Below are 13,814 nucleotides of genomic sequence, written 5' to 3' on the forward strand. Positions count from 1 at the left end.
CTCTCTCTCTCTCTTTCCCTCTCTTTCACAAACACACACAAACACACAATCTTGCCGATAGACTTGAGACTTCTGATGCCTTTCTTCCTCCAACTGCAACTGAGATACCACTGAGATACAACTAGCTTTTTGAGAACAGCTGAAGTCTTGGCTGGCGTTATCCACCGTTTGGACATATTCAGGATTATTTTATATGTCTAAAGTACAGGAACTACATGTCAATAAACTGATACTAATTCTTTGCTGTTTGTTAGTCAATATTACTTCCAATACAGCTAAAATGTTTTATTTTAATAAAAGAGTTTATTTTTTCCAATGTTTTGCTTACCTCCCAAAGTTCCTCCTAGCCGATCACGATGATATTTTCGGAGAGCCCGTAAAAATCCAGCTTTTCCGGGAAACATCAGTCAGATGGTGCTACCCACTGCAAATTAAATGCATAATTATATATTAGCCTTGTAAGCTTACTCTAAGTCTGCATGATTTCTCCAGATTGTTCCTGATGAGTTGTCAAAACAGGCTTAAAGTATATTTACTACAAGTTAGTTCCAAGCTGACACCTCCTGTTCATCTACCAAGTCTTGGCCTCGATCTTCCCAAAAAGATTTTCAGGGGAGACTTGAAAACAGAGAAAAAAGAGCCTTGATAGTACAGGGGTTTAGTGCACCCTGTTATTAACACAGCTGCCTGCAATTTCTGCTGGTTCGAATCTCTCCAAGGCTCAAGGTTGATTCAGCCTTCCATCCTTTCTAAGGTAGGTGAAATGAGGACCCAGTTTGTGGGGGCAATAAGCTGACTTTGTATAAAAATATACAAAAGTATGAAGGCTATTGCTTAACGCATTGTAAGCCGCCCTGAGTCTCCGGAGAAGGGCGGCATATAAATCAAATTAAAAAAAAAAAAAGCCGGAAGAGGTTTGAATGAAACTGAAGTCCCATTGGTTTTAAACGAGAGTCTTTTCACATTGTTAATTTTCTTTTTAAGAAAAGTTTTCAAAGATACAGTTTGACATTTGAACTCGAGTTGGAACTAATTTTTCTGCAAAATGCAAGTAGTCCTCGCCTTCCAAGCATTTGTTTAGTGACCGCTTCAAGTTACAACGGCACTGAAAAATGTGACTTATGATGTTTTTACTTTTATGACCACTGCAGCTCACGTGGCCAAAATTCAGATGCTTGGAAACTGACTCGTATTTGTGATGGTCACAGTGTCACATGATTTCCTTTTGCGACCTTCTGACAAGCAAAAGTCATGCCACGTTCACTTATCAACTGTGTTACTGACTTAACTGCAGTGATTCGCTTAAAAACCATGGCAAGAAAGGTCGTAAAATGGGGCGAAACTCTCTTCACAACTGTCTCACTTAGCAACATAAATTCTGAGCTCAATTATGGTCATGAGCCGAGGACTTATGGACGTATTTGCTTCTAATTTGCCCTCCTGAAAGGTTTCCAATTGCAAGTGAGCCAGGAGGATTTTCCCAACAGCAGACAATTCAATTAAAATGCCTACGCAAATTCTCAGTCATCCAGGTCATACCGTAGTTGTCTCAAAGGAGCTTTCTCAAAAGGCAACTGAACTGTTTTTTTTTCCCCTTGAGGAAGAATTTAATTCATTTAAAATTAGATTAAGAATTTATTCAATGTAAAAAGTTCTCTGTAGCCTGGCCAGACTGAAAAGGAATAATGCAAGTATTTAGACATTGCAATCCACTCTGAGATGCTTAAGGGCCCCCATTCGAGGCAGAGAGAGATATAATATAACCCTAATTTTCTGGAACTACATAAACAACTCCAGCGGATGGGCTTCGTTTCCCTTTCGGTGGGGGATGGGTGGGGTTGCTCTGCCATAGGCTCAAATCATGACAAGCGAACCCGGAAACTCCGCGTCCCTTCCTGCGGTCGGGCGAGTCTACTTTCTTGCTTCTAGAGCCACGGGAAAGAGGGCGGCCGGCGTGCGTGCGTGCCTACGTCACAGTTTCGTGCGTCATGAGGAGCGCGGCGATTGGCGACGCACGGATGGCAGGGACGTGCCCTGCTGGCTATATGAGCTCCGCGGAGGCGCCTCCTCGGCCTTTTTCCGCCTCGTTCTTCGCTCGCGCCGGGGGCTGCCGCCACTAGCGCTCTTCCACCCGGCCTGCCGCCGCCCGCCCGCCCGCCGCCTCAGCCATGATCATCTACCGCGACTGCATCAGCCGTGAGCCGAAGCCCCCCCCCACCCCGCGCCGCTTTTTTTTTTCTCCACCCCCCCCTCTGAACCTTACGGGAGGGTGGGGGAAGGGGAAGGAGGGGGTTCCCCTCGGCGCCGACTGCGCCTGCGCGGCCTGGCATTCCAAGCCGGGGAGCGCGCGCCGGACTCACCCTCGGACTGCGCCTGCGCTCCTCCGGTCTCTGGCGCTAGCGGCCTGGGAGGGAGGGGGGAAAGAGGAAGAAAAAAGAAGCCAGCGCTGTGTGGACGGACCCCTCCCCCCCCCCCACAGGGAAGCTCCATTGTCTGCGCATGTGTGTCGCCAAGGCGCCGGCCGGGCGCCGGCCGCACTGCGCTTGCGCGAGAGGCCGGGAAGCGAGGGAGGGAAGGAAGGAAGGATGGATGAGTCTGCTGCTGCAGTTGCCGCCGTCCGCCTATAGAGGGCGACAAAGGGCTTTGCAAGGAAGGTCTCGCCCCCTGTTGGCCGTGCGGGGTATTGCAGGCTGATTTTAATAAGGTTTCTTTTTTCTTCTCCGTTTTTGGAGATTTTTTTTTTTTAGAATTTGGACAATTGTCTGTCTGGAAAGGGTGTTTAAAGCAGGGGGCTGGACTAGAAGACCTCTAAGGACCCTTCCAAGCCTATGATTCTGTTTTTCTCCCCACCTGGGCTGTGGGGAGTTGGGGAAGGCCTACTTTTGGGCGTCTGGCTCCCAAGTTTGGTGTTGGCCTCCCTTTAATTTACAGCCAAGGTTACCTGGGGGGAAGAACAGGTGTGGCCCCTCCAGGTCTGGCCTACCTGGCTTGAAGCTTCCTATTTGCAAATTCTCCTTGCCTGCTTTTCTTGGAAGCTTCTTAGGCTGCAGAAGTAAAATGGCTGATGGTAAAAGTGGGGCTGGACTAGAAGACCTCTAAGGACCCTTCCAACCCTATCCATTCTATGCTTCTCGCCACCTGGGCTGTGGGGAGTTGGGGGAGGCCATGCTTTCTTGGAAGCTTCTTAGGCTGCAGAAGTTAAAATAACTGGTGGCAAAGGTGGGCCTTGGGCCTGCCATGAGGTGGGAGGGGGACTCCTCCCTGCCCCGTGTTGTAGGAACCTGGGGGCTCCTTATGGGGGAAGAAGAGCAAGAGGGGTGGGTTTCAAGTATGGTGGGAAAAAGCTTTCTCTATTTTCATCCTCTTGCAGAAGATGAGATGTTCTCGGATATCTACAAAATCACAGAAGTTGCCAATGGCCTCTGCCTGGAAGTGGAAGGGAAGGTAGGTGAGAGGCAGGCAGGGCAACGGAAAAAGATGGCTGGGTTGGCGGCATGGGGTACAGCTGGTCCTCAACATATGACCACAATTGAGCCCAAAAGTGAGAAATTAGTTAAGTCCATTTTGCCCATCTTATGTCCTTCCTTGACACAGTTACTAAGTGAATCACTGCAAGTTAAATTAGTAAACTGCTTAAGTGAATCTGGCTTCCCCGTTGACTGGTCACAAAAGAGGAACGCATGATCCCAGGACTCTGCAAACCGTCATAAATACAAGTCAGTTGCCAAGCATCCAAATTTTGATCATGTGAGCAGGGGGATGCTACAACAGTTATAAGTGTGACAAATGGTCATACGTCACTTTTTTCAGTGCCACTGTAACTTTGAAGGGTCTGTTATGTGGAGGGCAATTACTATCTAATAAGTATAAGTATAATTTTATTTCTATACCGCCCTTCTCCCGAAGGACTCAGGGCAGTGTACAGCCTATTTAAAAACACAAGACAAACATCAATTAAAAATTTAAAACTATTAAATAAATTCGGCTCAATTTAAAACCCCACAAATTTAAAATACCCCAAATTAAAATTATTATGTTGATAGTATAATATATATAATATATTTTATATATATTATAATATATTTTAAATAATAGCAACAAGATTGTTAGGTGCTTTTGACAGTAATAAAACCAAATTCTGGGTTTAACTTGAAGAAGTAGAGAGGATGAGCAGCCTTTATTACCTGAATTATTCAGAATATGTTTTCTGTTATTTAGTGTATGGATTCTGACTTTAAAATACACTTGTTTGAATTAAGAAGAAAAGCACGTCGGCTCTAATGAATAAGCTTGCCGCAATCCTTAATGTTACGCTTGTCTTATTGGAGTTTCTTGGTTATTTTCAATGTTTCAGATGGTCAGCAGGAAAGAGGGTGAAATTGACGAGGCCTTGATCGGAGGAAATGCATCTGCCGAAGGCCCAGAAGGGGATTGCACAGAGGCCACGGTCATCACCGGGGTTGACATCGTCATGAATCACCACCTCCAGGAAACCTCTTTCACTAAGGAGTCTTACAAGAAGTACATCAAGGACTACATGAAGTCGTAAGTGGGGCCCTCCTCATGGGTCAGGTGAAGTTTGCATAGGTTTGATTCACGGGCCTTTTGAAAAGCTTGTCCCAAAGGTGCTTTTTTTCAGGAGGGCACCTGGACTTCCTTTGAAGGCGTTTCGCTTCTCATCTGAGAAGCTTCTTCAACTCTGAAAGGATAGTGGGGAATGGAAGGATTTATATTCCTTGCAGGCAGCTGGTCATTTGAGGACACGGATAAACCTCCAAGAGCTTCAATGACCCTCTAAAAGGATGCAAACGACCAGCTGTCTGCAAGGAGTATTAATCCTTCCATTCCTCACCATCGAGTCAGAGTTGAAGAAGCTTCTCAGATGAGAAGCGAAACGCCTTCAAAGAAAAAACAGGGAAGTCCAGTTGCCTCCTGAAAAAGCACCTTTGGGACAACCATGGCCTGGATGACGGAGAATCTCTACAGACTTTTAAAAAGCTTGTCAAATGCAGCCGCCTGTCTCTCTGTGGACCGAACTGGCTGCTGTACACGCTGGCTATATGGGGCGGGTGGGTGGGATATCTCTAATTCGTAGATCAGGTCAGACAAATAACCTTTGGGCTGGTAGGTTTGGAGATTTGGTAGGTGCAGGTATTCCTTGACTTAACAACTACAGTTGAGCCCAGCCATTGTTGCTAAGTGAGACGGTTGTTAAGCGAGGCTCGTCCCATTTCATTACGTTTCTTGTCACACTTCTTAAGTGAATCACTGCAGCTGTTAAGTTAGTAACATGGTTGTTAAGTGAATCTGGCTTGTCAAAGGTGATCTCATAACCCCAGGTCCCTGCACCCATCATAAATACGAACCGTTTTATGACCTTTCTTGCCACTGTTGTTAAGTGAATCACCGCAGCTGTTAGTAACCCGGTTGTTAAGTGAACCTGGCTCTCCCATTGATTTTGCTTGTCAGAAGGTCGTACAAAGGGACCCTGCAACCGTCATAAGTACATGCCAGTTGCCAAGCCTCTGAATTTTGATCACGGGGATGCTGCAACAGTCGTGAATGTGGAAAAACTGCCATAAGCCACTCTTTTCAGTGCCACTCTTAAGTTTGAAGAGTCACCAAATGAACTGCTGTAACTCAAATATTACCTGCAGTTGCGCCTCAGGTAGTTAAGCAGTGAGGAAAGAAAGCAGGAGTAGCATCTATCCTAGTAAGAATCTGGGTTGCTGGCTTTACTATTGATTATTCAGGGACCAGGATAGAGGGGGTGTCTCCAGCAATTGTGTCTGTTCTGAGGGACAGCGGCATCAAAATTATGGCACATGTTCTATGATGCCCTTGCACAAACAGCACAAACGTTTAGTTTTTAATTTAATTGTTTAATAATAGTTTGATTGCTATCGGGCGCCCTTTGCTAACATTCTTCAGTATGGCCCAGGTAATTCTATACCACACTAGCTTTTGTGGCAGGGTGGATTTGATTTAAGTCACTAGTAAAAAGGCTTGATTTAAATCAACTCAATTTAAACCATAATTTTTAAAGAGCAGCTGTCACCTCTGCTGTGAAATTGTGTGAATGCATCAGTGCAGTGCATGTTATCTCAGCTTGCAGACCTTGGATTGAATGAGTTTACATTAAAAATGTACATATTGCAGAATATACAGCCTCCTGCTACATAACTGAGCTCCATTTCATGCTGAACAAACTAAATTATTAATGTATCTTAAATAGAAAAGTATATTTAGATAGATTTTTATTCCAAAGGCATTTTATTAATATAAATTTGATAAAAATAAAAGAAATCCAGTTTAATTTTTTTAAAAAAACCGATTTTTTTAAAATCAATTTTTATCCACCCTGTTTTGTGGCCATGCATAGATCTTTGAATCTTCCATAGTCCTCAGCTTTACGACCATAATTGGAAAGCAGAATTTCTGTTGCTAAGCAAGGCCACAGTGAATTGCACCGCAATTTTAATCTTCTTTTGCCACCAGTTGTTAAGTGAGTCACTGCAGTTAGAAGTGAGTCACTGCAGTTGTTAGGCAGATCTGACTTCCACGTCAGAAGCTGACTAGGATGGTTGCAAATGGGGATGACGTGACCCCCGGCATCATTTTTTTTTTTCTTTCTTTCTCCAGAATCAAAGCCAGGCTTGAGGAAACTAAACCGGAGAGAGTAAAGCCTTTTATGACAGGGGCAGCTGAACAAGTAAAGCACATTCTTGGAAACTTCAAAAATTATCAGGTGGGTTCAAAAAGCCTCTTGGCTTCCCCTCCCAAAATAGATCAAGTCTATGTGACTCTATGGGGACGTGGTGGCTCGGTGGCTAAGACGCTGAGCTTGTCGATCGAAAGGTTGGCAGTTCAGTGGTTCGAATTCCTAGTGCCGCGTAACGGGGTGAGCTCCCGTGACTTGTCCCAGCTTCCGCCAACCTAGCAGTTCGAAAGCAGGTAAAAAATGCAAGTAGAAAAATAGGGACCACTTTTGGTGGGAAGGGAACAGCGTTCTGTGCGCCTTTGGCGTTGAGTCATGCCGGCCACATGACCACGGAGACGTCTTCGGACAGCGCTGGCTCTTCGGCTTTGAAAGGGAGATGAGCACCACCCCCTAGAGTCGGGAAAGACTAGCACATACGTGCGAGGGGAACCTTTACCTTTTATGTGACCCTGTATTTATTACTGTAATTTGCTACAGACTCAAAACACATTTTGTCAAATATCTGGATTTTATTTTAAAACGATTTTGGGTGTGGTTGGGGGGGGGGCAGCTTTTTCAACTTCAAGTCTGACCGAAGAGGCAAGATTCTCTAAATTCTAAGGATCGACTAAGTTCAGTGTTTTGGGGAACCCCCCCCCCCCCCAATCTGGCCGTTCCATGTCTAAAATGTTAAATGTGCCGGGAGATGTCTAGGAAAACCCCTCGTTTAGAAGTATCTTTTTAACGGGTGACATTTCTTCCTCTAGTTTTTTGTAGGCGAGAATATGAATCCAGATGGCATGGTGGGGCTACTGGACTTCCGCGAAGATGGCGTGACCCCCTATATGATTTTCTTTAAGGACGGATTAGAGATGGAGAAATGTGTAAGTATGGATTGACAAGGCGGGTGGGTAAGATGCAGACGGGAAACAGCAGCTCAGAGCACGGAAGTTGTAGGTAGCCGAGTCAAGCTGTTAACAGAAGAGTTGCACAGTTCTAACAGCCGCCAGTTTTTTAAGTCTATAACCAGTAGAGGAACAAGACGGAGAATAATTCTTATTTCTAATGTTAACTTCAAACTTCACCGTAACTCTTGAAACATCACAGTTCTCCTGCTGTGGTCTTCCCCCATTTAATACAGGCAGTCCTCAACCTACAATCCCAATTGAGCCCCACTGTTTCTGTTGTTAAGCAAGACGGTTGTGAATGGCTTCCCCATTGTCAGGTGGCAAAAGCCTGAATTTTGATCAGGGGGGCTATGGGAATGCTGCAGCGGTGAACAAGTCGTAAGTCCCATGTTTTCAGTGCAGTTGTAAGTTTGAACGGTCGCTAAATGAACTCTGGTAAGCCGAAGACTGCCTGTAGTTTAAAAAAAAAAAAAAAAAGAGTATACCTAACCTGGCTGAGCTGTGTTAGTTCTAAAAAAAAGTCTTGTTAATTAATCTTAAATTTTATATGTTGTGTTTTACCGTGGCTGTTCACCGCCCTGAGTCCTGTTGGAGAAGGGCGGTATACAAATTAAATAAATAAAATAATAATAATAATAGTAATAATAATAATAATAATAAAATCACAAAGTGCCGGGACTTGCAAATTGAAGTTGAGCGACTGTGGAAAAAGAAATCGTGTGTTGTCCCGATTGTAATTGGAGCCCTTGGAGCAATACCCAAAGGGCTACCCTGCTATTTAGAAATTCTAAATTTGCCGGACTTGAACATTTTGACTCTACAAAAAACCACCTTACTCGGAACAGCTTACATCCTCCGACGATACCTTAACAGTTCCTAGGTCCTTGGTTAGGACTCGAGCTGCTGAGCTATTAACCAGCCTCAAAGACTGTGAATCTCACTAAAGATTAAATAATAATAATAATAATAATCTATTCTGAATATTGCTGTTGAGGCCGTTACAGCTGGCCTTTTCTTTTTCCTTCCCTTCCAGTGTTGTTTCTGGTTGAGAAGATGTTCATCCCACTTTCCTTTTTTCAAACAACAGTATGTGTGTGTGTGTGTGAGAGAGAGAGAGAGAGAGAGATTTCTTTCCTTAACGCTAAGCATCACCTGATAGGCCGGGAGCGATTCTGATTCCTCTCTGGCTTGCATTAAGATGCAAGAGTGACTCTCCCTGCGCTTTCTGCCTGCCCCGATTCCGTAGCAGCTCAGATTGAATAAGGGAGAACATTTTAAGAAAAAAGGGGGGTGATGGTGGAGGGGAATGAGATGCTGATGTTGGGTCTGAAAAAAACGACCCGGTAACGATTGCAGGCGACTAACTTCCATTCATTCGTTTCTCAACAGTAACAAGACATCAAATCATTCCGAATCATTTGTCATCATAATTGGCTGCTGCTCTTTATTCATCAACAAAGCATCATGACTCAACAATGTCTGAAAAAAAAAAACTGGACTGATTGATATCATCTTGAGCTTTAATTTGATTTATTTTGAAAAAAACCCCCTCCCCCCCGAATTATAATTGAAGTGTGAAGAGGCATTGGTTTTTGTTTTTTTTTTAAAAGAGAAAAAACAAACTTGTCTTGTAGGCTGTCTAAAATAAAAAAAAAAAAAAAACCACAAACAAACTCATTTAAACCCAGCCTAGGTGATGCCTCTTGGTTTAATGTGTTGAGCGGGCTTCTCGTAGCTGTTGTGCATCAATAGAGTGTGGCCTTTAGTGGTTGTGTCTCCAGATACCGGGACCTGGAAACTGGAAGTTCAGTTGGCCACCCCCTGAACTTGCTTTTTTTTGTTGGGGGAAAAAAAAACGTCTAACAAAGAAAGCAGCTTGACTTTCTGAAGCGGACTTGACACCTTTTTAACAACTCACGATAACTACTCGGACGACAATCCCGGGAGAGGCCTGGATGTCTGGTGTGGCTTTTGCACGCTAATCTCGAGTGTTTCACCAGTGAAGGAGAGAGAGAGAGATGGCAATTTTTTTTTCGACAAAACATATCATGCTGATTGAGCAGAAAAGTGGGAAGAGAATTCTTGGCCGCGGAAACGAGAATATTGGGCAAACAACCGACACATTCGCGAGGCATTGCTTACGTGCTGTAATACGAAATAACTGTAATTTAAATACATGAGTATAATACCAATTGAATCGCGGGTTACTAAGTTTGCTTGTGTGGCGTATCAATTCCAACCTGGAGCCCTTAGTTGTAGGTTTTAGTAGTCAGCTCCTTGGAACACGGATCAAAGGGGAATGTGGCTTTACATAGTAAACACTCTGGACTTCCTGTTCGAATTGTGCAAAGTTTGAAGTACTGGAATCGTGTTGTTTTTTTTCCCAAGTAGTTAACTTGTAATTGGGGAAGTGGGGGCACAGATCCATATTACATTAGTTGAGAATTATTATACCTACCTTGTTTATTAGTTATTTCTACCAGAGTTCTGGACAACCTTGATAATTCTACCGTGTTTCCCTGAAAATAAGACCCTGTCTTATATTTTTTTGAACCCTGAAATAAGCGCTTGGCCTTGTTGCCATGCGCTTAAAAGTCTGATTGGCCTTATTATCAGGGGAATGTCTTATTTTGGGGAAAACTGGGTACGTCTTCTGGAATGTAGATGATAACAGAAAGTACACTGGAGATGATTATGTTGCTTCAAAAAAGAGAGGCCGATCTTTGCTCTCCATATGGAGGGAAGGGGTGTGTGTGCCTGCAACAGAGATTCTTGAGGTGACAAATTAGGAAACGCAAGTCAGCAAAACAGCTTTGCAGCATAATGTGTAGGGAAGGGAGCCCGATTTGTTGCCATAACAGGACTTAAGTCTTGAATGCTCTTTTGGAAGCTCAGTTGCACGAAGGACGTGTTGCCCGGTGCTTCTGTAAGCAGAAAGAAATGCTCAAAACCCTCAAAAATGTTTCCGTTCCATCAAAACCTCTCTTGGGTAAAAACCAGGCTAGGTAGGTTCTCTTTCAACCCGAATAACAAGACGGCTGTCTCAGCTTGGCACCCATGGTAACCTATGCGTAGGTTTAGGATGGCTGAGCCCAGATTGAGCTGCTGTGGATTCTCTGCATCCAGGAGAATGGTAGATAAAGGCAGATGCGATTAAAAAAAAATAACTGCAAATGAAAAAGTGCCTTATTTTAGGAAATGGCAGTTTGAGTTGAGGGTTGAATCAATTTCACTTTTGTTATGGCCTTGCTTTTCTATAAAACTTAACGGTTGGCTGGTGGATGGATAGATTAAAGAGAGAGAGGGGATTAATTCAATATAGGATAGATTGATGATAGAAGGATAGATACGATAGATGCATCCTTATTTAAATCTTATTAAATATGCAAGTCAAGCTATTAAAAGTATAGTTTCGGAGTTGTTTCTAAGGGGAATTGCTAGCTGTAATTGACAAGATAGGAAAGCAGATTGCTCTCTGGGTATTTTGTGTGGTTCTGGCATTTTCACTTGTGAGCAGCTGATCCTCTGTGTTTCAGTCATGTTGTACAGAGTACTCTAAATAGGCACACAGTCCTCCCCTCAAAGTAAGAGTTCTTTAGAATCCAACACCGGAGAGCTTTTGCTTTTTGGCACAGTTTTTTTGAAAAAAGGATTCTTAAAAACAATTCCATATTACATGGGTATATTAGAAGATAAATTGGTCATTAGGAGTAATGACAAAACAGTCATTACTTATTAGTATGAGTAATTTAGTTGATTACATTATTACGTAATTTAGTCGTTACATTAGGAGTAAAAACAAAACGTGTGTTTTGTGTTACTAGGTAGAGCAAACACGTTCTACAGCCGAAAGTATTGCTTCCAAGGTAGAGAGTCATTGGAGGAAATATCCTTCACGTAGAAGTCAGTGTGTGATAGTTTTTTATCTAGCTTTTCTTGGGTCTTTCTAACTTTTTGAAAACCATCACATGAAAGTTAGCCAGTAGAGTGTTAATCGAAACTGTATTATTGGAAAACGCTTAACGTTCCTGTGATTTTAACATTCGCACGTGTGTTTTGGCTCGGCTTTGCTATTTTCACGGCCCTAGAAATCACTTCTTTTAAATGTTTCCCTTCCTAGCTTAGATGTTACGGGGTGCTGGTTGTTTTTGAAGCCTGTGACTTACCTCCTTTCCAATCTCTATTCTACAAATTCCGGGTGCTTGACTAAGGAGCTTAATTCCTAAGAAAAAAGTCTTTTGTATGCACGGGGTAAGCGTTTTCCATTTTAACCGTTGGCAGACTTTGAATCCGAAGCGATCCGTTGACGGACCGTATTGAAGCAAGCCTTGATTAAGGACTCTGCTGGGGTAAATAGAAGAAAAGCACCAGTGTAAGATCTATTCATCGTACTGCCAGGCTTCCTATTTTGATGCTTGTCCAATACATGAGGTTGGGCTTGGAGGAGCTGGTGTGTTCTGTGGAGGGGGGGGGGAGTCCACAGTGCTCAAGTTTCTGTTGAGAAAGAGTTGCACAAAGTCACCCCAAGTAGACCTGTCCGAATGTTCAAGAAAAGTCACCTATCGATGGGCAAAGTTATACCCTTTTGCTATTTCCTGGCCATCAAGATCCGGATCTTGTCACTCATTCGATTCTGTGACGCTCTTCACTGCAACAGGACTATTTCAGTGCATAAAACCGGGCGTTTTTATTCTTGAAAGTTTCCAAGAAGACAAGACTTAAAAACAGCTGGATAAAAATGTCTCTGGAGATTCTCGGTCCTCCAAGTCATGGTTGTCCCAAAGGTGTTTTTTTTTTCTTCCAAGGGGCAACTGGACTTCCTTGGTTTTTCCTTGAAGACGTTTCGCTTCTCATCCAAGAAGCTTCTTCCGCTCTCATTCCCCACCATTCTTCAGTCAGAGCTGAAGAAGCTTTCTTGGATGAGAAGCGAAACCTTTTCGAAGAAAAACCAGGAAGTCCGGTTGCCTCTTGAGAAAAGCACCTTTGGGACAGCTGGATAAAAAGTTTTTTAAGTCTAGGAAGACTGTCCGTTCCTAAGTACCTAGGCCTGAGGCAGCAAATGCATTTTTTAAAAGGGGTCTGTTCCCACAGAATGGGGGTGCCAAACTGAAAGCCCGGGGGGACCGGATCCAGCTCGTGGGGTGCTTAGATCTGGCCCGCAGGCCTGCCCTGGAAACAACGAAGGACCGGCCCACGATGCCTCCGCCAGCAAAAACGGAGCTCGGGAGGGCTGGGTGCGACCCTCCCGAGCTCCGTTTTCGCTGGCAGAGGGTGGCAGGAGGCCCTTACAGCAAAAAATGAAGCTCGGGAGTCCGATTTTGCTGGCAGAGCGCTCAGGCCACCACATCGAGCTGCCCCCCTGATGCAGCCCTCAATGAAATCGAGTTTGACACCCCATAGAAAAACCAGCCTAAGGGTATTCAGGCTATTACAATGTAAAATGTGGGTTGCAGGCAGGACCAAATGCAAAACATTTATTAGAATAACAAGAAGGGACCTTGGAGGTCGTCTAGTCCAACCCTCTGCTCAGGCAGGAAAGGCATGTAATCTTAAAACATGTAACCTTCAGGTCAAGAGCCAGAGAAGCGTTGACGTTTGATGCGAAGTCCAAAATTCATTTTTAAATCGGTGGTGGTGAAAAATTCATGGGAGCAGCTTTTAACTCTTCCATTATTTATTCTTGAACGTTTCCGATAGACTTGGTTTTATTTTAATAATCCCTTTGGCAACATCTCTATAAATTGTAACGTTCAGTCCTGCCGTGTTTTGTCAGGAACGTCTTTTGCTCTCTGCTTTGGATGAAAAGTTGAAGCGCTTGCCATTTTAAGGGAATTCAGTCCGTCACATTTTATAAAACGCTTTTATGGAAATGTGCGTGTGTACACAAACCTGACACTCTTCTGTGGCAAAGAAAAATGCTTTCCCCCCAAAATCTTTAGATTTTCACAACTGCGACTTGAGATCCCCCTTTCCTGAAAATTGCTATCCAATCCCACACGCAATATTCCAGATAAACTTACCGATGTTAGTTTTGAAATACTCTTGTGAGAAGGTCTCTCTTTATTTACACACACACATACCTCTTTCTATTTAAAAAAAATGCTGAAGTGGTTTACAACAATTTAAAAGATGTTACAAAATCAAAAAGATGTCGGAGGCTTAGTGGCCAGCAAAGATCAGTGAAAGCCAAATCTTGGGTGAATCTT

The 13,814-nt window shown here is 43.7% G+C and overlaps 1 protein-coding gene and 1 non-coding gene across 2 annotated transcripts; both read left to right on the plus strand.

Moving 5' to 3' along the window:
- Positions 1 to 2,086: 2,086 nt before the first annotated feature.
- Positions 2,087 to 9,805, plus strand: TPT1 (tumor protein, translationally-controlled 1). Its single transcript, XM_070944180.1, has 6 exons — positions 2,087 to 2,196; positions 3,371 to 3,444; positions 4,355 to 4,545; positions 6,643 to 6,748; positions 7,468 to 7,584; positions 8,998 to 9,805. Exons 1-6 carry the CDS (start codon positions 2,169 to 2,171, stop codon positions 8,998 to 9,000), a joined length of 519 nt encoding a protein of 172 aa, XP_070800281.1. The 5' UTR covers positions 2,087 to 2,168; the 3' UTR covers positions 9,001 to 9,805.
- LOC139317308 (small nucleolar RNA SNORA31) lies at positions 8,752 to 8,883 on the plus strand. The gene has a single exon (XR_011600441.1). It is a non-coding gene; the product is annotated as a small nucleolar RNA SNORA31 (small nucleolar RNA).
- Positions 9,806 to 13,814: the final 4,009 nt, after the last annotated feature.

Source organism: Pituophis catenifer, unplaced genomic scaffold (genome assembly GCF_029215685.1).
Source record: "Pituophis catenifer annectens isolate HBS135680 unplaced genomic scaffold, rPitCat1.0.hap2 SCAF_4, whole genome shotgun sequence".
NCBI classification, from domain to species: domain Eukaryota; kingdom Metazoa; phylum Chordata; class Lepidosauria; order Squamata; family Colubridae; genus Pituophis; species Pituophis catenifer.